This window comes from Aythya ferina (genome assembly GCF_964211825.1).
Source record: "Aythya ferina genome assembly, chromosome: 1".
Lineage (NCBI taxonomy): Eukaryota > Metazoa > Chordata > Aves > Anseriformes > Anatidae > Aythya > Aythya ferina.
The window spans coordinates 27,292,550-27,318,684 of NC_140296.1; the positions used below are offsets into that span (position 1 = coordinate 27,292,550).

At 37.1% G+C, this 26,135-nt stretch overlaps 1 protein-coding gene across 1 annotated transcript in view; it reads left to right on the plus strand.

Moving 5' to 3' along the window:
• The first annotated feature begins 883 nt into the window (after positions 1 to 883).
• The window catches only part of COG6 (component of oligomeric golgi complex 6), a 53,740-nt gene continuing 28,488 nt past the window's right edge, over positions 884 to 26,135 (plus strand). Inside the window, exons 1-10 of the mRNA XM_084497567.1 lie at positions 884 to 1,270; positions 2,392 to 2,535; positions 3,081 to 3,152; positions 4,897 to 4,955; positions 16,486 to 16,597; positions 18,194 to 18,276; positions 18,508 to 18,578; positions 19,677 to 19,770; positions 23,435 to 23,563; positions 23,669 to 23,760. Of these exons, the coding sequence (XP_084353693.1) occupies positions 1,160 to 1,270; positions 2,392 to 2,535; positions 3,081 to 3,152; positions 4,897 to 4,955; positions 16,486 to 16,597; positions 18,194 to 18,276; positions 18,508 to 18,578; positions 19,677 to 19,770; positions 23,435 to 23,563; positions 23,669 to 23,760 (967 nt within the window). The 5' untranslated portion in view covers positions 884 to 1,159. The remainder of the gene's footprint in view (positions 1,271 to 2,391; positions 2,536 to 3,080; positions 3,153 to 4,896; positions 4,956 to 16,485; positions 16,598 to 18,193; positions 18,277 to 18,507; positions 18,579 to 19,676; positions 19,771 to 23,434; positions 23,564 to 23,668; positions 23,761 to 26,135) is intronic.

Genomic DNA, 26,135 nt, shown 5'->3' on the forward strand with positions numbered 1-26,135 from the left:
GGCAATGATTTTATCTTGACACTTGTGGTTCTTCAGATGTTAAAGTCCTTCTGAGTTCAAGGTGTGCCTTTGCTGTGTCAACTCATCCAACAGGTTAATGGCATTGGAATCTTTGTTCAGGCTGGTAGCAATATCCAATTTCAAGTTGGGATGCGATCTTTCTAATAATGGAGTTTTCTTTACATGCTTAAATATAATTGCTCACATCTGTGATGGCATGCACCTGTGACTGCATGTTTTATCTCTTAATTTTTTAAAAAATTAAACCTGTCTAAATCTGTCTAATCTGTCTAAAGCAGATTCTTGACATGGAGAAGGAAGATCCTGGCTCCTGGAAGCTTGGTCAGAAGTAAGGGACGTCTGGGAAGAGGGAACACCAACAAAATAGGGCAGAGAAACAGAAGCTAAGGAGGGAAACTAGGTGTCTAAAAACATGTGAAGATCTGTTTGCTGACTATCGACAAGAAGAAAATGACATGACAAGAAGAAAACAAACGTCTGAGCTATAATCTGTTTCAGTAAATGAACGGCCAATGTAAGATCTCCCCATTTTAACATGCTTTTACTTTCATTTGTATAACAATAGCCCATTTCTTTTACATTTCTTTGTTTAGTTACACTCGTTTACACAGCAAGCATGAAATGAATACAGCCATGTGACCTCAGGAAGAGAATCTTTTTTCCTTATCACAAATCCCCAAATTTTTCTTGTTCCCCTGAGAACTGCATGTACCAAGGGTCGTGTATTTTGGTCTCATAACCAACCTGAATGGTAACGAACCCCATTTCAGATACTAATAAAGTATGTTTGCAGGATTACATATAGGTATTCCAGGAATGCAGTGTGTAAGTAAAACAGAGAAATCTTTTACAATTCCAACTTTAAAAGGTTAATCTTTTAAAGCCCCTCGGCGGCCTCTGTGAGCCTGTGTCCCCTCCACGCCCCCCAGACGGACTCAACTCGGCTCCCGCCCTGCAAGCTGCAGGATCTCGGGACCGTAGCCGGCACCACGCTTGTGGAGCAGGCACAGGGTGACTTTCTGTGTGTCTGTCGGTGTCTGTCTGTGTGTCTGTCTGTCACACAGCGCCAGCCTTGCAGGAGGAACCAAAGCCCGGGGAGCGCGTTTCCTCGGGAGCCGCTCCGCCGCCGCACGCAGCCATGGCCGACACCGCTGCCCCGCCGCAGGTCGCAGCCCCGGCGGGCCCCGGCATCAACCCGCTGGCCCGAAAGCTCAACAAAATCCTGGAGACACGGCTGGACAACGACAAGGTGGGGACACGGGCTCCGGCACCGCCGCTGAGGGGGGCGAAGGGGGCGGCAGAGCCGGGCCGGGGGCCGCAGGGCCCCCGCGGGCTCCCCGAAGGGAGAAGGGAGCCCCCTGCTCTGACCCAGGGGGCAGGCAGGGGTCTGCAGTGGGAATTGGGAATAAAAGTTGGGTTTTGGCCCTTCGGGATATGCCCCGCGTAGCTGCCTGTGCTGGGGACGCTGGTGCCACGTAGTTGGGGTGGCACCGCTGAGGCTTCTCCGGGTTTAGGTGTTTTGTAGTCATGTTTTAACCAGCTGTGACCCTTCTGGTTGAAGCTGTTATCAAGAAAAAAAAATAGGCAAGAGTCTGTTAAAACACATACAAAGACAAGAGACCTGAGCCAGCAGTGTGTCCAGGTGGCCAAGAAGGCCAACGGCATCCTGGCTTGTGTCAGGAGCAGTGTGGCCAGCAGGAGCAGGGAGGTGATCGTCCCCCTGTATTTGGCTCTGGTGAGGCTGCACCTCGAGTGCTGCGTTCAGTTTTGGGTCCCTCGCTACAAGAAGGACATGGAGGCCCTGCAGCGTGTCCAGAGCAGGGCTATGAAGCTGGTGAAGGGCCTGGAGAACAAGTCCTGTGAGGAGCGGCTGAGGGAGCTGGGGGGGTTTGGGCTGGGGAAGAGGAGGCTCAGGGGAGACCTCATTGCTCTCTGCAGCTGCCTGAAAGGAAGGGGTGGGGAGCTGGGGGTCGGCCTCTGCTCACAGGTAACCAGTGACAGGACCAGAGGGAATGGCCTCAAGCTGTGCCAGGGGAGGTTCAGGTTGGCAATGAGGAGACATTTCTGCTCAGAAAGAGCAGTCAGGCACTGGGACGGGTTGCCCAGGGAGGTGGTGGAGTCACCGTCCCTGGGGGTGTTCAAGGAGAGGTTGGACGTGGTGCCTGGGGACATGGCTTAGTGGGTGACACTGGTGGAAGGGGGATGGTTGGACCAAATGATCTTGAAGGTCTTTTCCAACCTTCATGATCCTGTGATTCTATACTGTACCTTTTTGTCTAAAGCAGTGAATTTGGGGTGGCTGCAGGCTATGCAACGTGCTTCTTTGTAACCTACTGAAATATTAATTTCATTTGCCCTTCTACTTTTTAGGAAATGCTGGAAGCACTCAAGGCTCTCTCAACCTTTTTTGTTGAAAATAGCTTGCGGACCCGAAGAAATTTGCGTGGAGACATTGAACGACGAAGCTTAGCCATAAATGAAGAATTTGTCCACATATTCAAGCAAGTTAAAGAGGTAGCAGTTTTACAGTTTGATTAGCTATCTTGTCAGAGTACTGCTGCATAATTTTAAAAAAGAAAAAAGGGTTATGAGAAATCATTATTTTTTACTAGACAAATATACATTTACAATAAAAATGTTTAATCGTTTATACCATTTGATGAAAACATTGCACACAGGTGATATTTCAAACAAACAAAAAAAGATTCAGGCGAACATTGATCTTTAGGGGTGCTTTCTCTCCATTGATTATATAGAGTAACTATAGAATCATCAGGCCAGCTCAGGTTGGAAGACACTTCAGAAGATCATCAGGTCCAACCTTTCATGGGAAAAGGAGGGCCTAGATGAGATTATCTGGCACCCAGTCCAATTGCATCTTGTAAACCTCCAGTAAAGGGGATCTGCCGTGTACCATTGATTTTTCTAGGTGAACAGAACTAACTCCTTCGGTTTTTCTGCAGAGGGCAGGTTCTCCAGCCCTTTGGTTGTCTTCGTGGCCTTCCTTTGGACTCTCTCTGTTCTTGGACTCTCTCTTACTGTTATTTTAACTTATTTAGGAGCTTGAGAGTATAAATGAAGATGTTCAAGCGATGAGCAGCTGCTGTGAAGATATGTCCAGTCGTTTAAAGGTAATATATGAATAGATGTGCTCTGCGTATTTTTCTTTTTAGGATTTAACTATTTTCTTTTAGAAGAATAGTTACTTTGGAGGATTAACAGTGACACAGATGTTTCACTAGTATGTGTATTATGTATTTTAAAATATTAATGTTTCTTTTTACTTGAAAAATGTGTTGAGGAAATTATTTTGCTTTCTTCCAAGTTCAAATTTTGAACATAGCAATATACTTCTCTGAGAATATCAAGGTAGCATTTGTGTTTGAGTGGAGAGAAAATATTTCATTAGATTACATGTGTGATAGATTAAAGGGTTAACTATTTTTGTGGTTTTTGATTTAAAATTTGAATCATTCACACCGACTAAAGCTGTTGAATTACATGTTCACATAAATACATCAAGTATATTTATAAGAAATTATCTTGTTATCCATTGAGCAAGAACAGTCTAGTGTACCATCTTGATTCTGTTGGTTTTGTTTCATAACATGTCTCAGGATGCCTTTGTGCAACAAAAGCAATTTGTTCCATATTAATCCCGAAGCCACAATGTAGGTGTTTCATAACACATTGCTAAATCTTATCTGGTTTCAATGTACAAGTTCAATATTCAGAACAGTCATGAGTTTAAAAGGATTATGGATACTGAAGTGTAGATGTTTGCCAAACCAAATCTGTTCTGAGTACAGCACATAAATTGTAGCGTGTGAATGAGGATTCTTCACTAAAGTCTCCTGTGATAACCTTTCCTTTTTCCCCTGATGTGTACTCAAAAGGTAATTAAGTGAAGAGGTTTCATGGAAATGATACGTAATCCTCCTGAGAATGCTTGTAGTTTGATGAACTTGTGCCAAAAAGTGTGAGAATACAGTTAGCCCGCTGCAGTACTTAATTTTCAGTTTTGGAAAGCGATGAGTAATGTAGCTCTGAGGTCTCACATCTCTTTGAATGCTGTTAATCTGGATGTATTCCCTAATGCAGTTCAGGAGCAGTTTGACTAAACTGTCAGATGTGGAAATGAGTTGAGTGTCCATGCAGCTTTTTGTTCTTTTCTGTCTTTAGATCATGAAGTGTAGCTGTCATCTGTGATTTTTTTTTTTTCTTTTTATGCTAAAGCCATCCCACGGCGATCTCTTTTTCTGTTAAAATCAGTAGGTAGTTTTGTGCTGTGCCCCAGAGGAGGTTTCTGCTAGTGCCCTTTAGCACTCACAACTTGTCTTAATTCAACACATGTTTTCTTTAGCTGTATGAATAGAAAGTAAGTTAACAGGGCCAGGAATTAGCACTTGGTTGTCAAACATTCTGCTGTTTTATCTGTAATAGGACATCAAGACTTCCAAGCATGTGTTCTAGTTGAATAAGAAGGCATCAATGTACTAAGAATAGAGAGAAAACAACATATGAATAGGAATATCCATAGCATATAAGGCATAAGAGTGCTTAAAAAGTAGCATATTAAGAGAGCAGAACAAATATAAGATATGAAAGGGACTGTATTCATTAATCAGAAAGCTCTTTACCTTTTTTGTTTTGTAAGGTTGTGGTATCATGCAGTCCAAACAACAGGCTGGTGTGCAAATAAGAATATATATAATGACAAAAATATGTATAGATAAGATTGTTGTTTTCTTTTTAATGCCTGAAAATTGGGAGAGTTGAGAAATACTTCAAATGTATTATATATTTTAGAAATTGTGTAATGCATTTGACATGTTTGTGCTTTTCACATTCTTGATGATTCTAATTGTATTCTAGGCAGCAAAGGAACAAACCCAGGACTTGATAGTAAAAACAACAAAGCTCCAAGCAGAAAAGTATGTATGCCACCTTATTTATTTCTTGAAAACATGAAAATAGTGATGTAATTTTATTTTAGGTCTGGTACTGCCACTTTTATTTTTGCGTAAGGACTGTTGGTGGTTTTTTTTTTGCATTTGTATGTTGTTTTTAACACTCTCCTGTGTTCGTAGCTCAATTAGAATAAAAATGTAGAACTCTTAAGTTTATTACTAAAGGATACAAAAAGCTAAGAATATGTTAATGCTTATTGTCATAAAAATTGACCTTTTAGGGAAGAGAAACAGTTACAGTTGTACAGTGTGCTGAGTAGGGATTTGCTTACCTATGTCAGTTGACAATGTAAGTTAAATAATTTTATAATAGATAATGTAAGTTAAATAATTTTATAATAGATACAGTCCTACAAGATCAAAATTCTTTAAACATTAGTATGTTATTTTGCATTTTGGACTTAAATTTTTAGAGTAGAGTTTCAGAAACTTTAAACTTAGAATATGTTATTTGGTAACAGTTAAGGTTTGTTTACTTTTATTTTTTTGTCTGAAGTTAGTTTTTTTCCTCCGGTTTGGTGTTCCTGTAGTGTAATGCCAACGACTGTCTGATTGGTATTTCCTGTATAATTCAGAGACATGCACAAATTTTGTGCAATAGATACAAAAGTATCTATTATTTGCTGTGAGCTTTTTCATGTTACAAAGAAACATTTGTTACATGAAGGACAATCACTGAACAAAACAAGGTGTGTTCATCTCATTCAAGCGAACTCCTTCAAGCTACGAATACGTAAATAGAGAGAAATTGTTGGCTGTTATTTTTGTTTATTTTATTTTTGTGCTCTAATATTTGTGCAAGGAAGAACAGTGTAGGTTTAGACTTCACAGGAAAGGTAGTAGGGAGGGAAGGAACTGGGATTTGTACTTTTAAAAAGTTTGTGACCTTGGGGTAATTCCTGTACTGATAAGACCTTACCAAAAGTAGTTCAGCACTGAGTCTTGCATTAGTTTTGTGGGCTTTGTGGTGGTGTTAATGCTTTGCATCCATTAGAAATCACTCTTGTGCAGGGACTGGACATAAGAAGAGAGTTGGTTTATGACCTACTTTTCCATCTTTAAAGCTAACTGTGAAATATATAGGTACCTTAATGAGCCTAATGGAGACCACTTTTTTCCTTGGTTCTCCAGCTTCTTGTGAAAGATTTGTATTTTGCTATTTTCAGTATTTTTATTCATAGGAAGAAGATGATAATAGCCCATGACAGGTTCATGTAATCTTTATCGTTTTTATGGCTAAGGCATCTTGTTTTACAGCTTTAGCCTTTGTCAGTTCAGAAGGATGAATCTCCTTCCTTTACCAACTTTCTTGTGAAAATTATATATAGCTCACTAGAGATTAGAAGTAATTATTTCCAGCGATAAGTTTCTAGTAGAAGTTATGACATTGGATAGCTCTGGGTGTACTTTCAAAATTAATGGGTTCATGTTGTGGACTTCAGTAGCATGTGGATTACCTCCTGTGAGAGTCTGAATGTGAGGTTAGAGTATAATCTGTACATAGTATAAAGTCGAATGTACAATAACTGCATAAAGTGCAGTACTGGTTGGTATAAAATGAAGGATTTGGCAAAGTGATAGTTTAAGTAAGTGAGCAGAAGTCGGGGCTTAGAAAGGAGAATTATGCAGACTGTACATCAGTACTTCTACGATATATTCCTTACAAAATAACTTACTTAAAAGGCTTCCTGCCAACTAACATGTCAGGTACAGAACATCCCTCTAGCATGAGGAGAAAAAAATGTAAAGGAAGTAACCTGTCCTTAAGGCACTCTGTGACCTCAGAGTGCACACCTAGGAAAAAGTTGTATTTTGAAAGGCAATTCTGTAAGCATACCATGAAAGCACTCACACTAGCAGTAGCCAAACAGTATTTGTCATTTTACAATGTAATGGTTGTGGAAGACTCACAGTGCCGTTTATTAACAAGGTTAACTTTTTTTTTCCCCTGGCTAAATTTATGGCAACTTTAAAGAAGAGTTATTGTTGTTGTTATTAATTTTATTTTGTCAAGCCACAAAGAGAAGGCTGTTTTGTTCCATGTGAGATGCCTGAGTCATCTCTTCTTTTGACTCATTGTTTCTTCTTACGCATCTCTGTGATTTAAATCAGGCACAGGAAGAGAACTCTTCGATCAAATGTTCAGGGTTTTTTGAAAAGCTGAATACTTGCCTACAGTCCGAAAAAATACAGGTCTTGTATTTTCAACCCTTCACCTTAACAGGCAACATTTCTTAGACAGAAAAAGAATAAAAGGTGAAACTGGGAGGCCATACCTTCTCTTCTGAGGGTTGTCCTAAAATGCTGATTGCAATGCAGAGAAAGTGAAAGCTGGGCCCATCCAAAACCAGGGCAACTGAAACAGTGAGTCTAAAGCAAGAACAGTCAGTCTAGAAAGCGGCAGTAGCTGCTGAGGATATTCATTCTTTAGAATTCTTCCTATAAGAATGAAGATGTCCCTTTTCTTACCTTACTGAGGAAGTTACAGAACTCATCTGCAAATTTCATCAGTCCCAAATTTCTACTTCTACCCTCTGTGGTCCTACCATTTATTTTATTATAGGCTTTTCACAAGAAAATGAGTTAGTTAGAAGTTGATGAAAGTTCAGTAAAATGTGTATTTGTATTCAAATAGGATTAGTATAGTAGATTTTTCTGTGTAATTTTTAACATCTAAATATTTTTTTCAAAACCAAATTCCATTTTGCATACTACAAATTTGTATTTATGAATTCTTTAAGTTCTTAAATCAGTGCTTTTGAATTAAATGTTTTTAAACGTTGCCCTGAAAAAATGAAATTAATGGTGTTATTCTTTTTTATATTAGTTATATACTTCTTTCTCCCACTAGTAGTTGCTGAACATTTTGTAATAGCAGAGATAAATCTTTCATTTTGCTGAACCAGATGTTTACGCTGTCCTTCAGGAAAGTTATTTTGGCTCTGACCTTCTCACAAAGTTCTACGTTAAGTCCTCATCTCTTGTTACCTTTTTAGCTGTTTTTTTTGTTTGTTTGTTTGTTTGGTTGTTGTTTTTTTTTTTAATAACTTCAGAAATCACACCATACTGGGTTTGCTGTACTAGCTATAGATGAAAAAAATAATTCCTTCTATCGTGATTAGCATTTATCTGATTTACTTCAGCTGACTGTTTCCTCCTATGAGGAAAATGTTTTGATTTGATTCATTGTTCTAAAATTGAAGGAAGGCAGTAAACTTTCAGATGAATTTCATATATTTAAGGCAATTAGGGAATTACTTTTTTTAAAACGTGTTATTTTTGTATCTGACAAATTTTAGGGAAAAAGAGCTGGTATCTTCACTCGGATAACCTGATGAAGTTAGCAAGTTACCTATGTTAGGTACTAATAGAGTTAGTAGTTCAGAGTTTTATTTACTTCCCTTCATTTTCGAAGAACATAGTTTTGTGTAACTGTTAGCCCTTGGTTTGATCAAAGATGTCTCATCTTTCTGTACTCTTAAGGCTGTTTTCAGTAAATGACAGGTGGAACCTTTGACTTGGGTAAGCATTCTTCATGCCTGACCTGTTCTCAGGGAAGTAAATTTTGTCAAAAAGTGTTGCAATTAGTATCAAGTTTAAATCAAATTGCAATTAGAAGAACAATGTTTACTGCAAAATCAGGGAAAGGCTTTCTAACTGCAGTTGTAACTTTATTCCCTGAGATACACAAAGCACATACGTAAAGGAAGCATTGAAATACTGTGGTCTGTTTTCTTAGATTGCAGTGGTTTTTGACCTTGCAAACGTAAGTATCTCTTCAGAATTTTCCCTATGTGGCTTTTGAACCTGCATAGTCTGTTTTTTTTTCTCTCTTTTTTTTTTTTTTTTTTTTTTTCCCCAAGAACAGTATAATAACTGTGAAATATGAACACTTTTAACTGAGAATGCTTATTCATGCTTTTGGCTTTGCCAGGTATTCTTTCTCTCCTGCAATACTTGCAGAGGAGTGGCTGTGTCAGTGGTTCCATGCAGGGATTTGGTTTATTATGGTCACCTGTTATTTTTTTGCATAGTTTTATCACTGTTGTTAACTGTACTTCCATTTCCTAAGTTCCATTTTCATGTTCCTAAGCTTCCTACCTGAACTCCTGGTTGCTTTTTCTAGCCTCTCGAATTTGTGATTTGAAGGTGTAGTGGTCCCTCTGCAGCATCATGTAGGTAATGAGCTATTTGGGACTTCCTATGTTGGTAACATGCACGATTAAGACACTTGGTTAAATAGCTGGGGAAGAAAATAAGATGCTCATCTCAGATTTCAGTTAAAGCTATGGCATTCTCAAATTGTTTGCTAGTTGAAATAGTTGTATTGTACATTAGAAGCAGGGCAGTTTTCCTTCACATTAGTTAGGTTATGGAATTTGCTTAATGTAGGAACTAGTTTTTGTTTTTTTTCTCTAGTGTCTTTAGAAATTAAGATCACAACTTGATAGAACCACGCAATGTGAAATAGTGTAGTCTAACCCATTTAGCCCATCTCTCTACAACATAAGATTAATTTATTGATATTCAGTGATGTGGAGTGTTTAATAGAATGTTTTAATGTATTTCATAATAACCTTCAATAATAAAGAAAAACTGCAGTAGTTAATTTTGGCAATTTCTGTAAACCGCTGAAAATCCTCTTCAGTATCTTCAGTAAATTGCTGTACATTTACTTTAGCAGGCTAATATTGCTTTCAGGTTGCATTAGGCTTTGTATGTATAGTAAAGAGTAATTTGTTTTCAAACAACATCTGCTGTTTCTTAAAATATGTGGGTTTGTTTATTCCCTTTGCTAATAGGCTGACAGAAAAATGATCATGTTCCTTGAAGTGTGATTTTTTTTTTAATAAAAGCTTTCTGTGACTTGTCAGTTCTCTTGCTGTATACAAGTTTAATTCTTTTTTTCTTCTTTGTATGAAGCCAAAAGCCTACTTGCAGTACAAACTTCTTTACCTTACACTGGGAGCAAGTTTCCTGGAGCTCAATACAATTCCAGAACCAAAGAAATTACAGTGCAGTTCCAAAATTTCGTGTGCAGAATGGCAGAAGCCTGACTTCATAGTAGTGCTACCAGCTGTTTAATGTAAGGTGTTTTGCAGGGCTGTTTTTGAGATTAGTCACAAATGACAGTTGTGGACTTAACAACTGAAGAATGACACCAGAAGATAAGTTACAATGTAAAAGTAAATAAAAGTAAAAAGACTTATAAAAGTAAATAAAAGTGATTGAGTGTATGCAAGTGTGCAGGGAGATCACAAGGAGATTTCTTCTGTAAAGAAAGAAGACCATAGTCTGAAAACTGTATAAAAGAATGAGAATGGAAATGGATTGGACAGTTATTTTTGAGACAGGCTAAAAGATTGCGGGGCTTTCATTGAGATTATGCCCTTGAACACCTTTACACATTATCTTACATTGCTAATTTCTATTAATTGTAATCTTAAATGGAGCAAAATGTGTTTCAGTGTTAGAGTCCTTATTAGTTCTGTTGATACTGGAAAATCAGTTTTTGTAGTACTAGTATTGTTTTGCTTTTTTTTTAAAAAAAAATAAGTGATTTCTATTTTGAAATGCAGCATGTACTTCAATTTGTTTTAATTGAATTATGTTGAAACTTGCTATTTATTTAAATTCAACAGCCACGGTTCTTGGAGTTCAGTGAATGATTTGAGTGTCACCTCAGTGCTCAATGCAAGGTCAAAAGCCTTAGGAAAAATGCTTCTCAGTGAACATCTGCTGCTTCAATAGCTCTGCTTCAATATACTACAGGTCTCTCATGCTTGTCTCTTAGGGATACTTTTCCATTTTCTTTTCTGTTTTCAGAAACAACTTTTTTGTCATAGTCAATTTGGAAGTGACTCAGGCAGTTCAGCACTATTTGTAGGAGATTTAGAGAGGTATGCTGAGAAAAGTGGAGATCTGGTGGTTTGCGTTAAGGAGATAAATTTCATGGCGTGACCTCTCGAAACTTGTAGTTACATTTATTCCTGTGAAAATTCTTCATGAGAAAAAGCAGTAATTGCCTAAAATGAATTATAATTTGGGGTGTGTGTGTGTGAGTTTTTGAAATTGTGCACCTGGTTTCCTTTCCTGATTTGTACCACAGTAAAGCATAGGTGATGGGGCATAACGCAGGAATCAAAGCAGCTGTAATGAACCTGAAGGCAAAAAAAAAAACAAACTAATTTGTCACATTCTGGCCATGAGCAGCAAAAGGGGAAAAAAAAAAAAAAAAAAAGGGCCTGATTTGATTTCCTATGTGCTCAATCCTGTATTCGCATGAGGCATATTCTTGATCAATATGAAATGAGGCATGGATTTACAGATGGAGAAACATTTCTCAGAAGTGCGCAGTCAGTTATATGATAGCATTCCTGACTGATATTTGTGTGATCTGCTCTTAGGAGAAAAGTCCCCGAGCAGAGAGCCCATGGTGTTCCCTGGAAATTGATTTGGGTTCTTTGTTGTTTCCCTAATATCTGATTTAGTTTTCCTTTTGCTGCTGGTTAAGCTCTGATACTACTCCAAGTCGATACAGAGAACAGCGTGCTGTTTCCATGCCTTTGATGACATTTTACAATTTGATAACAAATTCAAAGACTAGACCAAGCAGTCCCATTTCAAATGCCTTTCTATCAGATCATATAAAAAATGTGCTGAAGATATCAGCCCATTTGATGTGACAGTATCTCACCTCTACAAGATGCAAAAGAATCTATCTACTGGAAACATGCTTCTTTAAATTTAATCTCTCTTCACAGGTTAGAAACCATGTATTGTATCTTAACGATTGCTAAACACTGATATATCTAGTAAGTATATACCTCAAATGACTGCTGTGAAGTTCTGCATGTGAAAATCTTAGCCAGACTATTCTGTAAATGCAGATGATGTCCATAGAAAGCCTGATGATTATGTCAGGGAAAAACAAAAACAAAAAGCTCTGTGACTTTATTTAGAGCATATAAGCTTTTTAATTCTAGTGTTTAGTAATCGGACAATATTTGAATCATTTTGGTGCAGTTAATATCTTACGTTGTTAACCTTTCCATTTACCATTTTTGATTTTATTTTTTAAATCCATTTGTTTTTAGAGTGGAATGTATTATATAGCACAGCTACTGCATTGCAGGTTTACTGTCTTTAGATTGGGACTTCAGCTTGGAGAAACCTAAGTTCAAGTCCACTTTCCTGCTTTCAGCTCTCATTTGCATAACGTCTTTCAGAAACTCATCAACAGAGAAGTACTTAATTATTTTTGCATTTTGTTCCTGCTGCTGTTCTTGGAGCACTTACCTTAAAAGCTTGTTGGTCTTTCAAGCCTTTTCCTCATTTCCCACTTAATTCTTGGATGTAAATCAACCATTTGCTCATCTTGTTCTTGATCTTAAAGGATACGTGTATTTTATTTTTTTCCTTATATGTCTTCAGACAACAGTCATCTGTCCTCTCAGCTTCCATCTGAGGAAGATTCTTAGGCAGACCATCTTGAAGTCTCCTCTCATAAAACAGGTTCTCCATTCCCACTGTCCCTGCTAGCTCTGGTCTGATGGGAGTCCATTGTTCTTGAACACAGATAATCGGGTTTATGATGCTTTCCAGATGAGGTCTCACTAAAGCTTTCTGTAATAATAATGCTATTTTTCTTTATCCTGGAAATACGTTAGACAATTCACTGTGTGCCTTCCTGGTTTTTACTCTAGCAGAAAATATAATAATTATATTCTAAGATGGAATTGGTCACCAAACACCTTCACATAATGACTGTGTTCTCTTTTTAATAAAAGATGTCTGTTTGACAGTCAAAATGTACCATAAACATTTGTTCTACAAATGCATTTTTACTTATACAGCTGGTACTTTTTTTTTAGGAATGGATACTTGTGTGTAGGTTTTTTGTTGTATAATTGCATATATTTGCCTTCCACAAAAACATCATAGAAAAGTAATTTTTCCAGCTTCTGCTGAAGAGCACTTATATCTGTTGAAGATGGTTGTTATTATTATTTTTTGAGTTAAAAATACTAAAGATATCTTTTGAGTCTTTAAAAATATGAACATTGAGTCCTCAATAGTGAAAAATAAAGGACTTTCAGAAAATTATGCTCTGCCTTCCTAAGAAAAGGACGCTAGCGAATTGTTATAGTATGCTTTGGTGGTAAGATAGAATTAAATTTTGGGGAAGTCTGTTTCTCCTCCACCTCATTTTTCGAGCTGTCTAGGTGATAATCCTAACAAACAGTGTGCATTTGTATTTAGTTTGAGGGAAAAGTGCATGAAGTGCATAGTTTTCCCAGCCTTTTGAGTTCTCTTGCAAAAGAATTCTGTCTCCGTGGTAACGATTAAAACGGGGGAAATTGCTCTTTGTTGGAGTCCTGTCCCCCATCCAAGCTCAAAAGTCCACCAGTGCTTGGCACTTCCCTGCTTTGCATCAGCGCTGTGCTCCCGCGCCCTGTGAGCCTTTATGCAGGGGTAACTTTTGTAGGGAAACAACCAACCATCCTCCAGGATGACAACACACTTTGGCTTTTCTTCTTCTGTACTGTGCATGCCAAGAATACAGTGTAGAAATGCTTAGGTTGACAGAAAGGGCTGGGGGTCTCGAAGTCCCTGAATGTCTCCACGGATCCCAGTTCCTGTGGGATGTAGGCAAAGTGGCCTCATTGCAGCTTTTCTTGGGGCTTTGCACAGCACTTAACCCAGTGAAATAACTGTAGCAAGCTTGAGAGATACTGTAATCAATTTCCCTGGTTTAATAATATTCATTAAATTCTAGTTAAAAATCTGTTTATCTCTGAGGAAATACCGATGTCATTTAATACCCGTGTGAGTGTGTTGGTCTCATTAATACTGGGTGCTGCCAGGTAGAAGGCAAGGGTACAAAACACGCATGTTTTGCTACTGATCAGTCATCTTGTAGGAAACAGGATCTCTTTCTCATGCAGATTGATAATCAAGACAATTTACACATTAAGTGTAAGCAGGGATGGCTAACCTAGTTTTTGAAACTGGATTCAAGTAGTTTGTTGAAATCCTGTGTCTTTTGTGCAGAGCCTAAATGAACTAGCTTTATCAAAAGTCAAAGCTGTGTGCTTGTGGATTTAGGATAGATGCTTTTCGTCACTTCCAAATCACTGTCTTGAGAAAAATACATGAAGCGTTGCTGCCACCTTGAGGTGGTTATTTTAGGCTTACATCGTGGAACTTTTTACTTAGCAGTATGTTAGAGAATAATGTATTGACTTTTTTTTTTTTTGTAAGTAGATTGCTGAGAATGTGCAGAGTGGACCAATGAACAGTTATGGCAGGGGTTAGCCAAGACACAGCCAGAGATGGGAATGGCTTTAAAGCATGAATTTTGATGGAGCCTTGTTCTTTGTAGCAGCAGGAAAAAAAGAAAAAAAAAACAGGAGGGCTGTGTAGAGTGACGACTTGCAGAAGGAGAGAGATTTAGTAGTTAATTTCTGTGTGATTTCTCATTTGCAGGATTTTCCTTTACAGGAGTAAATGGGGCACAGAATCCCAGAGCTGACTAACAGTGCCTTTATGTATGTTTCCTGACTCTGGGCCTTGTACTTTGGAAGTCTACAACACTAATTCCAACAAATAAGCAAAACAAACTGAAAAAAAATAAATTGTATGCCTGGTATACTGCACTTCTTAAAACCAGATTTCACCCTGCCCCAGTTTGGTGAAACTGTACAGGCTACTGCTGAAAGCTCCTGTAAAAATATATTTTAAAAATCTGACAAATGAGATATAATTGTAAATGGAAATATTTTGTAAGAAATGCTAAAAATCTTTATGCTCAGACCAGATGCCTCTACATCCCAGTTGTTCCTGTGTTTACAGGAGATCTCATTTCTTCAGCTGAAACCAAAGATAGTTTTGTATTTGCTTTTTTCAGCCTTTTTTATCTTCTTTCTCTTCCCTAAAGGGAAGGATAGTCCAGTGTAAATCTACTCAGATTTGTAGTTAGTTATAAAATAGGAACCTCCCTCACAAGAGAAGAGAGCAACTAATCAAAGGTAATTCACTGAGCAACATTGATGGATTAAAATTCCTCATAACAGTAGCGTGGAGCAGCAACACGTTGCTGAAAGCACCAGCATTTCATGAAATCTGAAGTGTCCGTGCCTGATTTCCAATTTGAGTAGCTAAGGCATATGCATTTAGTTTATGTTTCTATGCATTGGGATGTTGTCAATGTAAAGGCCTAACAGCCACATCTGCATTGGACCCTTGTGAAACCTGACGTCATTTAGAGATGTGGTATTAAATCATGAGAGGTTTTGGTTTTCTGTTTTGTTTACATTTTTTCTATGTAACTTAAATACTGGGCTTTTTGTTTATTTTCTTCTCTGTTAAGCAGTTTTGGATTTTATACTCCTTTCCTTTTCGCTTTTCTGTATGCTATGACAATTGCAAAACATTTCGTTTGACCTCTGAAAAAGTTTGCACAACTGCATGCAGGGTGCGAAGGTCATCGACGTCTACAGAAGGGAAGTCTGTTTTCTGTGCTGCTTCAGCTGAATGCAGTCCAGAGAATAGTTGGATAGTAGAGAACTGGTAAATAAGTAAAAGCTTCATTTTCAAGCTTTGGTCTTGTAAGAAAATTTAATTATGGCAGCCAGTATTAGAAGTGGACCTTTCTGTCTTACCACTCTATTATAGCAGCGTATTTATCTTGCAATAAGTACACTAGAAGCTGAAATGGTCTTAATGTTGTGACAGCACTTGTTTCTGTGCCTAGAAAACAAAAGTATTTATTTCACGGAATATTCTGTACCCAAACCACAGTTTGAATTTCTGTTGCTAGTGGAATTCCCATCCCTCCCTGTGGAATAAAGCGAGATTCATTTGGGTCCTTCTGTGGTTGTAAGGTGTGTGACAAAACGCCTGCTGCTCACAAGATGGAGTTTGGATATTAAATCCCTGTTGTGTTTATTTCAGGAAGGGTAACTAAGAAGGCAATTAGCCATTACATTTTGATTGCTTGTGAGATTAGTACATTTGTATCCCATCAGTATATTGTTAAACAGAAATGCATCTCTTCTGCAGAATAGTAGATTAATCTAATGATCATTTTCTCATTTTGGATGCTGCAGCTTTTTGTGTCTTTCTGAGAACATGAGCTGAAAGCCCATTCTTTCCTGGATGAATTTGAAAGGAGATAATTGCAAGCATTAAATTGTAGAAGCACAAAGTATCAGGATTAGATATCTTGTGTTACAAATGCTAAGGGAATATTTGTAAAGAACTTCATAGTTTTCAGATGCGTTAACTTTGCGTTGTTTTACTCAGTAATATATTTAAGGTAATGGAAAATTGTACATGAAGATGCAACTCAAGTGTTTGATGGCAAATGTACTATTAGAATTTAATAGCATTGGTTTCTAATGCTTATTATATTTCCAAAGGTATGAATATGCAAAATGAGTCGGAGATAAGGATTAAAAGCTAATGTCCTTTTCACTTTGTTTTATTACAGTCAGCGACTAGAAATGAAAGCACAAGTTGCAGATGCATTCATAGCAAAATTCCAGCTGACACCGGATGAAATGAACCTCCTTCGAGGCACAAAAGATGAGCCAATTACCGAGGTAACTCAGCAAACATTAAAAGCTTTGCCCTGAACTTAAATATAAAAAACATCCTAGCTGAATTGTACATGAGATCTTATTATCAGTTTTGTAGCTTCTTTTTTTAATGGAGGAATGTACCTTTTAACACAGTGGTAAGTTTCTGATGAGTTTGAAATGTGCAATGAAAGATTCTAGTAACAAGAAAGAAAATCAGCATTAAGTTCTAGTTTGTATAATGAGTTTATGGGGCAATAAGAGCTATCGTGTTTCTACACTTCAAAAAGGCTTTTATGGAACCTCAATTTTTAGCTAAGATGTTTTAAAATTACTACACGCTCGACTAAAGCAAATGAGAAATTTGGTTGTCTTCGGTAATATGTAGTACTGCCCTTGTTCATGTGCATCTATATGTATATATTGGTATTCAGGAACTTGAAATAATAGAATTTAGAATTTTCTCTCATTATTGTTTTGTTGATGAAGCTATTAGGTACTGATTCACTTTTAGCAACCTTCCAAAACAAGTTTTTGAATCTGTTCTTCTTTTTTTTTTTTTTTTTTTTTTTTTTTATAAGAAGGCTTATTGTTCTGCAGTACAAGCAAACTGAATAATGAGAGCATTGAGTATCATTAATAGATTTTATTATTGTAGTTGCATGGAAACCTTTGCTTTGACTCAGACTATCTGCTGAGATGCAGTATCTCATTTCCACAGGCATCCTGTTTGCAGTTAAAGCATTATTAAAGACATGGAACAGATAACCATAAACAATGCTAATGAAAGCATAAATGGAATGTGTTAAATGATTATGCACTTGAGTAATTGCTGTATGCTTTTGCACCAACTACTACCATGAAAGAATATTCAAGCAACACCGTGCCATATATTCAGTGCTTGGTTTGCAGCAGAACAAGTATTAGTCCTCGTGATACCTTGAGATACCTAAAAAAAAAAAAATATGCAGAAGTAACTGAGGTATGATCCTAGCTGTGCTACTGAAGTTGCAGACTTCAGTAAAGTCATGTAGGTGCTTTTCACCTAGGATAGAATCAACCATTGTGTTTAGAACATCATGTAAGTCAGACTCCTGTTTTGGGGAGATTTTTTTTTTTCCTGAAGAAAGAGTGATTTGGGTTTTTATAAACACATGGTCTTCAACATAGGTGGTGCAAGGCAGTATGTTAAATCATTGAGTACTTCACTTAGAGAAAATATGTATTTTTACATGACTTGAACCAGAACAGAACTCCTTTTTTCTGAGGTAAACTGTGCTCAGGTCAAAAAAGAAACATGCAGTTACATCTGAATTTTCTGGACTCTTTCCTAATGTCTGAAAGATGACTTCATTCATAAGACCCTGTTTGATAATGTTAGTATATTTCTATTAAGGCTCTCAAACAGTAACAAAATAACCTTTTTGTACAAATGTCCATCTAGAGTTTTTCTTGAGTTGTTTTTTTTTTTTTCACTGATAGCAATAAGTTATTTGGGGTGAAAACATCCCTGAAATTCTCAGTTCAGTCTGTATGTGAAATGGAAAGTACAGAGAGCTAGAGGTGTGAACGAGATGTTACTGCTTTTTGACCCTCTTTTTATTTTATGTATTGGTTTAGGATTTTTTCAAGGCCTTAGGACGAGTAAAGCAAATTCATGATGATGTCAAGATTCTCCTCCGGACAAATCAGCAAAGGGCAGGGTGAGTGTTACTTGGAAGAGTGCAAGACAACCATTTGGTAGTTACAAGCAGAAGTTACAGCACGGTGTCATTTTTACTTTATATATCTGTATAGAGTATTTCACATCAAAATGAAGAGTAATAAAGTTTTTAAGTTTTCTTATTTTTCTAGTGGTACTTCTTATGTTTTCACATGCCTATGGTAGTACTACTAAAAATAGTATTTGCAAATAAAATATTTTTATCATGTAGGTTGGAAATTATGGAACAGATGGCTTTACTGCAAGAGACGTCTTATGAACGGCTTTACAGATGGACTCAAAGTAGGACTACAATTGTTTTTATGTTTATGAATATTATGATGATGGTTCCTTTAATTTCTTGATGTGGATTGAACTCAGTAAAAACCCTTTCCAAGATTCATTAATGAAGCTTTGTGTTTGCTTTTGTAAACTAAATGATTAGCTGGAGATTCACCCCTTTTTGTCCTGTTTGTAAATCTGTATTATTTATTTCTGTTTTCAGATGTTTTTCCACAGAGAACAATATTTACAATTTGGTATTCTAAGCCAATTGTGAAGTGTATTGCATTTCATTTTCTTGCAGGTCACAAGGAAGTTCTTGTTTTTGAAAATTTGCTAGTAACATTTAGTTTAGTGTGAGGAGTGGCTCATTGTTTAAAAACAAACAAAACCATATTGGATTGCATGATTTTTTGATTGATTGTAGGTGATTATTTTTTCACATGTTTTCTGGATCCAAGTCTCAGTGGTTGATAAAACATCTTGATAGTGTAAAATGTAGATGCTTTTGAATTATGTCTCTCTTCTCTGTTGACAGGAAGAGGTGTGAAAAAAGCTGGTGCAATAGGAGATTAATTTAATTGGCTATTCTTCTGTGGATACCAAAGTCTCAGATAATGTTTGCAGTTCCTCCTTAATGAAAATTAAGCATTATTATGCTGTTGTGTGATTTAGCCTATGCGATTTCCACATTCTTGTATGGAAAGTACAAGATTATATAGTTACAACACTAAAGCAAAACAAACAAAAAGCCCTCACAGCTTGGTTGCATACTTGCTTCCTTTTTTTCTCAGTAATTTACCTGTAAAGTGTCAGCCTTTTATAAAGGAGCCTAACAGAGTGTTGATGGTTGAATGAGTTAACACTTACATGTGGGTGCAACCACATAATAAGCTTCTTTTCATTGCTATTCTTGAGATTAGCGATGGGCATCCATTTTAGTCAAAGTACTGCTTAAGGAGAGAGTTTAATTACCTTAGTACAAACAAGGGCAGGTAGCATATTCTACAATTCAAAATCAGAAGCCTTTGAGTTTTTAACCCATTTTCTTGTTTATCAGCCTGGTATAAAAAGATACTGCAGTGTAAAGAAAGCACTTTTACCACTGTTATTTTATAGATGAGTGCAGGACTTTGACACAAGAGTCGTGTGACATTTCTCCAGTTCTTGCTCAAGCCATGGAAGCCTTACAAGATAGACCTGTCCTGTACAAGTAAGTAAATGTTCATCATCATCTCTAACAGAAATGAGCATTTTCAGCCTGTGAAACTTAAGTTATATCTCCATGAGTTGCAGTGCAAAGGACAGTGACAATTTAGTTAGCATCAGATTTAAAAATTAATATAAAATCACACTTCTCTAAATTCAAAAGTCTTTTTGACATAATTATGATACAGTAAATGTTGGACTTTCTCCAACTTACTGCTTTGAAAATAAAGTAAAATGTCAGAATTTTGATTTTAACTTAAAAGAATTGTAAATTTCTGCTGCTCTCCTTGTAGGGTTTTTCCGAAGGAAAAAAAAAAAAAAGCAATGCAAAGCATATGGGTGTGTCATTTAAAATCCCAAAGTAAAAATTTGACAAATGCTAATTAGCTTTAACTGAAGTGCTCCTGGTAGTGAGAATGTCTTCCATTATGAATTGTTCAGTATATGTTAAAAAAAGTCTACTAAATTTGGGCCTCCGAAGCATAGGGGTACTTAGATATGTACATTATATACTAGTTTTTAGTTCTTGTCCAGAATTTGCTGAAGGGATTGTTAACTTGAATGAATTAGTTCACAACTAGTATGTAGACAACGTAACCACGAGGTGGCACTCTAAGAACGTTTTATATTGGGGTGACCATACACCTGAGGAGGAACTGTTTTATCGTTAATCCTAGTACATTTAACTTCTTTGCTTGTGAGCAAAGGTTTGAGTCTTTTGATTTGGTTTGATTTTTGTTTTGATTTTTGTTTTTAATTTAAATGCATTTACCATATTTTGCAACTATTGCAAATTACTCTTAGCCGCAGGCATGCAGGAGAGCAGAACACTCAGCTGTCTTTCAAAGGCTATCTTTGTCTTTAGCTCTGTCATACTGTACATTTTCATGGGTAAAATGTGTAGTGTGAATGGACATTAAACATTCTGTCAGTATGAGAGATAGTGCACATCTCTACAGGCTCTGTCAGATCTGCTAGTAATTATAGGAAGAGTTGGTGCCACTTGACCTCTCCAGCTATTGCTTGTGGTGCTAATGCTCCGTACATGCTCTACAGCCAGCTCCTATATTAGGCCAGAGCTGAGGGTTGCAGACCCCTTTTTGCAGCCTGTCCACCAGGCCCTTTTTCACAGCTGCATAGGATTGTTCACAACATTTTATAGGATTCTTTATAAATACGTAGTTTCTACAACAAATATTTTGTTTTATGAAGTTACTTTCAGACTTTACAAAACTATAGCTTTGCTTTCTTAACACTTAAAAATAAAACTAAACTATCTTCTGTAGGAACTCACATCTGTCCAGTTTAAAATGAATCTGCTAAAGAGACTTCATTTTTCATCTGACGTCTTTCTTACGAAAAGCAATACTAATGTAACCTGAAGTAGGGCATTGATAGTACTTCTTTTCTCTCAAAGGCAAAAGTAAACATTACTGTAGAAGATGGAGCCATGTCTCTCACCACAGATAACCATGCTTAATCACTTTCTACAGCAGTATTGCCAAAATAACAGAACTCATGCTTTATAGTTGAAATCTAAAGATTATTTATATGCCTTTGTACATTCCAACTGCTGAGATCAAAATATAACAATTATCTCATAGGAGAAAACTTCAGTTTGTTGTTGTTCTTATGCATTTAAGCACTGCTGCTAAACTTACTTTTTCTTCCAAATCACAGTCCTTGTATCTGATAAAGGTTGTGATTTGGTTGGATGAAAATAAGATGGAGAAGGACAGGAGTTTAGAAACAAGACTACAAATTCTTGTTTACTTATTTTGAGTTATGTTTCCTTAACTTTGCAGTGGAAGAAAGATTGTACCATGGATGGACTTTTGGGAACTGCAGCCAGTAGGGATCTAAAATAAATGTTTGCTTTTCTTCCTGTTTCTAACAGAAAAATTGAAAACTGTTTCATAGATAGTGCATGGAGTCATAGCTGGAAGCAGTGTGCTTCTTCCATCCTCCACTCTGATTTTCAGAGCTTTTCCACTGCCTTCTTCCTCTCCCCACTAATGATTATTACTTCACTGGGTTCTGGAAAAATTGGAGCAGAGCTGAAAAGAATACAAATGTTGTTTTCTTACCCTATCATGAACACATGTAATAACATAGTATTAAATACTGTGTTTCTAGTGTAAATAATAGTTACTAATGATTTTTTATGCATGCAGGATTTTGTCATAGCAATACCCTTTTCTACTGAGAGCAAAAGCAAAATGAGTCTTTTTTTCTTTTTAAACAAAATTATCATTACTAACTGCGTTTTTCAAAACAAACATCGTGCTATTATGCTGCTGTATTTTTAATGATACGGCTGTTTATTGGAGTGTGGTGGGGAGCTTAACTGGTTTCTCCAAACACTTGAGGTTTTTCACTGCGGTGCTGCTATTCCTGGACCATGGGTAGTCAGCAGATCCCAGGACTCTTCCACTCTTAATTGCATAATTTGTGTGAGTACTGATTTGTTATAGGCTTACCAGCCTTTAAAGTTTAGATAGATTGATCTTTACTCTGCAAGTGAGCAAGTACAGTGTGTGGGGAGAAAAAAGATGTAAAAAGAAATTTACTGATTCTTCACTGTGTTCCCTCCTTATTCTCCCTTAAACAGTAACAGAGCAAAAAAAAATAATGAAGGATCCATTAGATTATTTATAGCATAAGAGAAATCTAATTGAACTTACGCTGTGTCAAAAATGTTTCAAGTTATTATTTCCTTTTGTATTTTGTCCTCCGCATCTGTTTAATTGCGAGCGTAGTGCTCATTTAACTTCAGTCAGTGAGTAACGTGCTTTCTATTATTATTATTTTATTTTTACATCTGTTCAGCTGCTGGGTGTCATGGGTAAGTGACACCAAGCCTACTCTGTGGCATTTCTTCAGTTATATGGGAAAAATAAGCTGTTGTGTTTTTTATTTTTATTTTTTTATTTTATTATTATTTTTTTTTTTGCCATTGTAGTTTGTGTGCTTTGTTCGAAATACTTAAATTCTGTTGTTGAAAAAAAAAAAAAAAAGTGTTCCATTGCTTGCAAAGGTCCTCTTTCTAAGCAGATAAGCGAGGATATTAGCAGTGTTCATTTCCCATCACTTGGTATTGTGCTTCAGCCTCAACAGGAAAGTAGGCTGCTCCAAAAATGAGCTGTGTGTATCCCCTGGGTACCTCCTCTTTTACCAGCATGCCATTTGGTGTTAAGCAGTCTGGTCTGTAGTGTCCGTGCATTAAGTATCTTAAGTAAGACTCAGTTGATTGACATAGAGAAACCATCAAATAAATAACTGTCACCATTATTCATCTGGTGGCCTAGAAGAAGGAGATGGAAAGCCTTGTGTTGTGGTGGAGTAAGTTGCTGCTTCTGCCATTTAGCTGTGAACCACATGTGAACAGGACTTCTAGACCTGTCAATACATGCTTATATGTGCAAAACTGAAAAAAGATGATTTTTCATTTATTTATTTGTGTGTGATAAGCAAAGGGAAGCCATCCTTAGTATCTGTAAATGCGGAGTCAAGACAATCAGGAAGTTTTGAACGCTTTATAGTAGAAGCATTGCTGCAAGTTGTCTGGAACTGTAGAAACAGTTACTTGTATTAGCTGTAAAGCTGAACTAATCCAGTGCAATCAGGTGAACTACTTTGTTTTACTCATTTTCATGTTTTGATAACAGGTACACTCTGGATGAGTTCGGAACAGCTCGAAGGAGTGCTGTAGTCCGAGGCTTTATAGATGCTCTTACTAGAGGAGGTCTAGGAGGTACTCCCCGCCCTATTGAAATGCACTCCCACGATCCTCTGAGGTACTGTACTAGTAAGAATGTGTAAGAAATAATTCTTCTTTTCACACTTTAAATCTCTCACACTGTGAACCCCTGATTTACACAGAAATTTCTGTCTTTGTTTAGGTACGTCGGGGACATGCTGGCCTGGCTGCATCAAGCTACAGCGTCTGAAAAAGAACATCTAGAAGCGATGCTAAAGCTTGTAACTATTCAAGGTAGTACTAGATTTTGAAACATATATTGGGAAGCGATAAGCAAATAAGTTAAAAAGTGTGAGTAATTTGTTAGACTGGGCTTAAGTTATGAGAGTTGAACTTTCATTTTCCTGGAATTAACTTCAGAATAGCGTAGGTTGCATTTTGCCAGAAGAAAGCCCTTAGCAAAGAGGAGTACTTCAAATTTTACTCTTTTCACTTTACTCAGAATAGGTTTACGCTAAATTTATAAAGGGACAAAGAGTTCAAAATTGTCTCTATGAAAATATTGTGATAGATTACTTGTTGATCTGTTAAGGATTATTATCTCTTCACAGAATCACAGAATCACAGAATTTCTAGGTTGGAAGAGACCTCAAGGTCATCGAGTCCAACCTCCAACCTAACGCTAACAGCCCTCCACTAAACCATATCCCTAAGCTCTACATCTAAGCGTCTTTTGAAGACTTCCAGGGATGGTGACTCCACCACTTCCCTGGGCAGCCTGTTCCAATGCCTCACAACCCTTTCTGTAAAGAAGTTCTTCCTAACATCTAACCTAAAACTCCCCTGGCTCAACTTAAGCCCATTCCCCCTCGTCCTGTCACCAGGCACGTGGGAGAACAGGCCAACCCCCACCTCTCTACAGCCTCCTTTAAGGTATCTGTAAAGAGCTCTTGATCATTTGCTTAGTAATTTATTTCAATAATTCTGTTCCTTCCTTCCTGCAAGTAAAATGGAGTTTTCTTCTGTCTTGTAACATACCAGCGTAGGTTTCTGAAGGTCAAAGCAGGTCACTCATAGATGTGTGAAGCTTTTTAATATCAAGGCTCTCCTTTATTAATGCATCTACAGATTCTAACACAGATTCTTCATCCCCTTTGCTGTTTTTTAAGTAGATTGAACCATGCTTTTAAGAAACTTTTCATGTAGAAGCTGTAATATGTTTAGCCTGTATGGCTTAAGCCAAAGACTTACTAAACAAATAAAACATGTATGTTCAGTTGTAACAAACCTCAGCGTTAAGAGCTGATGTTTAATCTGTATTTTTGGTGAGTTTCTCAGATTGTATGTCTTAATTGAGTCCTGCTCTGGGATTTAAAGTTAATATGCATTCTCATTTTCCTTGCTGCTGGAAGTATTAAATAGCTTTTGTAATTAAAGGTATATGAGCAAGTAGGCTGTTTAAAGTAGGACTGTTGTAAATCAAACCAAAGGAATGTTGTTGGGTTTTAGCTACAGTTACAGCATACTGTAGAAGTGAATTTAATTTTACACAGTGATAATATCTCAGAGAGTCAAGAACGCAGACCTTGTGATGCCTGCATGGTGGAGAAAAAGACATGGTAATTCTGTACGTGAAGATCTGATGCTTTAGCTGTAAACAGGGAGTTGTTCAGGAAAAGCTGGCCACACAGAGAATGTTACTGCATCTGGTTCTGCAGCTGACTCTGCTATTGCCCAGTCTTCCATTCTGTTCTGAAGTTCTCCTCCCTTGTGCAGTGCTTTGTTTAACTATTAAATACTCTAGTCTTCTGGCAGGAAGTCAGGCTCAGATACTACGTCCTTCGAATATAGATATATTTTGAGAATTTCAGCCATAGGCCAGGGTAAAGTAGTTGAGAATTCAGGGAGTAGAAATGTTTTGGAGAAAAAATTCCCAAAAATATCACCAAGACAAAGCTTTTTTTTTTTTTTTTCCCAAGGGACTGTTATAAACAAGAGTTTCACTGTCTGAAGCAAAAATGTTTTTGAGAGCTTATCAGGAATGGCTTTGCCATCACTGTTGCCCAGTTTTTAGGAAACCTAGGGAGGGATTCTTACCTTCACAGGGGGAGCAACAAAGCCTAGAGGATGCATCCATTAACTGTTCCTCTGCATCTTTGGGAGAAATACTGATGATGATAGTTGTAGGATAAGGTTTGAAGATGAAACAGTATTTAATGGGATACCACTGAGTTTAACAAGGACCATTAAGTGGAATGTGCAGCATTATGATTCAGATTAAGTAGATTAAGATGATATGCATCATATAGCTATACATCCTGAGTTGGTGCTGACTAATCCAGTGAGCACAGCATGTATTGTACTGAGAGATTCAAGATGAATTATCTGTATTGTTATACAGTCTTCAGGTGTCTTGTTGCACAGGCTACAGGAAAAGTTAAATTAGTTTAACTTGCCCATTTAAAAAGTGGGCATCTTGTTGATTTTGATGATAAATCATGAGAGTGATTTGTGTCTCCAGAAAGCAAATCTTCCTAACAAAAGGTAGGTCTGATAGAGGCATTTTCAGAAGCTTCATCAGAACTGTTTGTTCTGTTCTGTTTTTTCCCTCTTTCCTATAGAGGGAGCCCAAGAAGCTAGCATAGAGTAGGCAAGTAAATTTGAAGGCA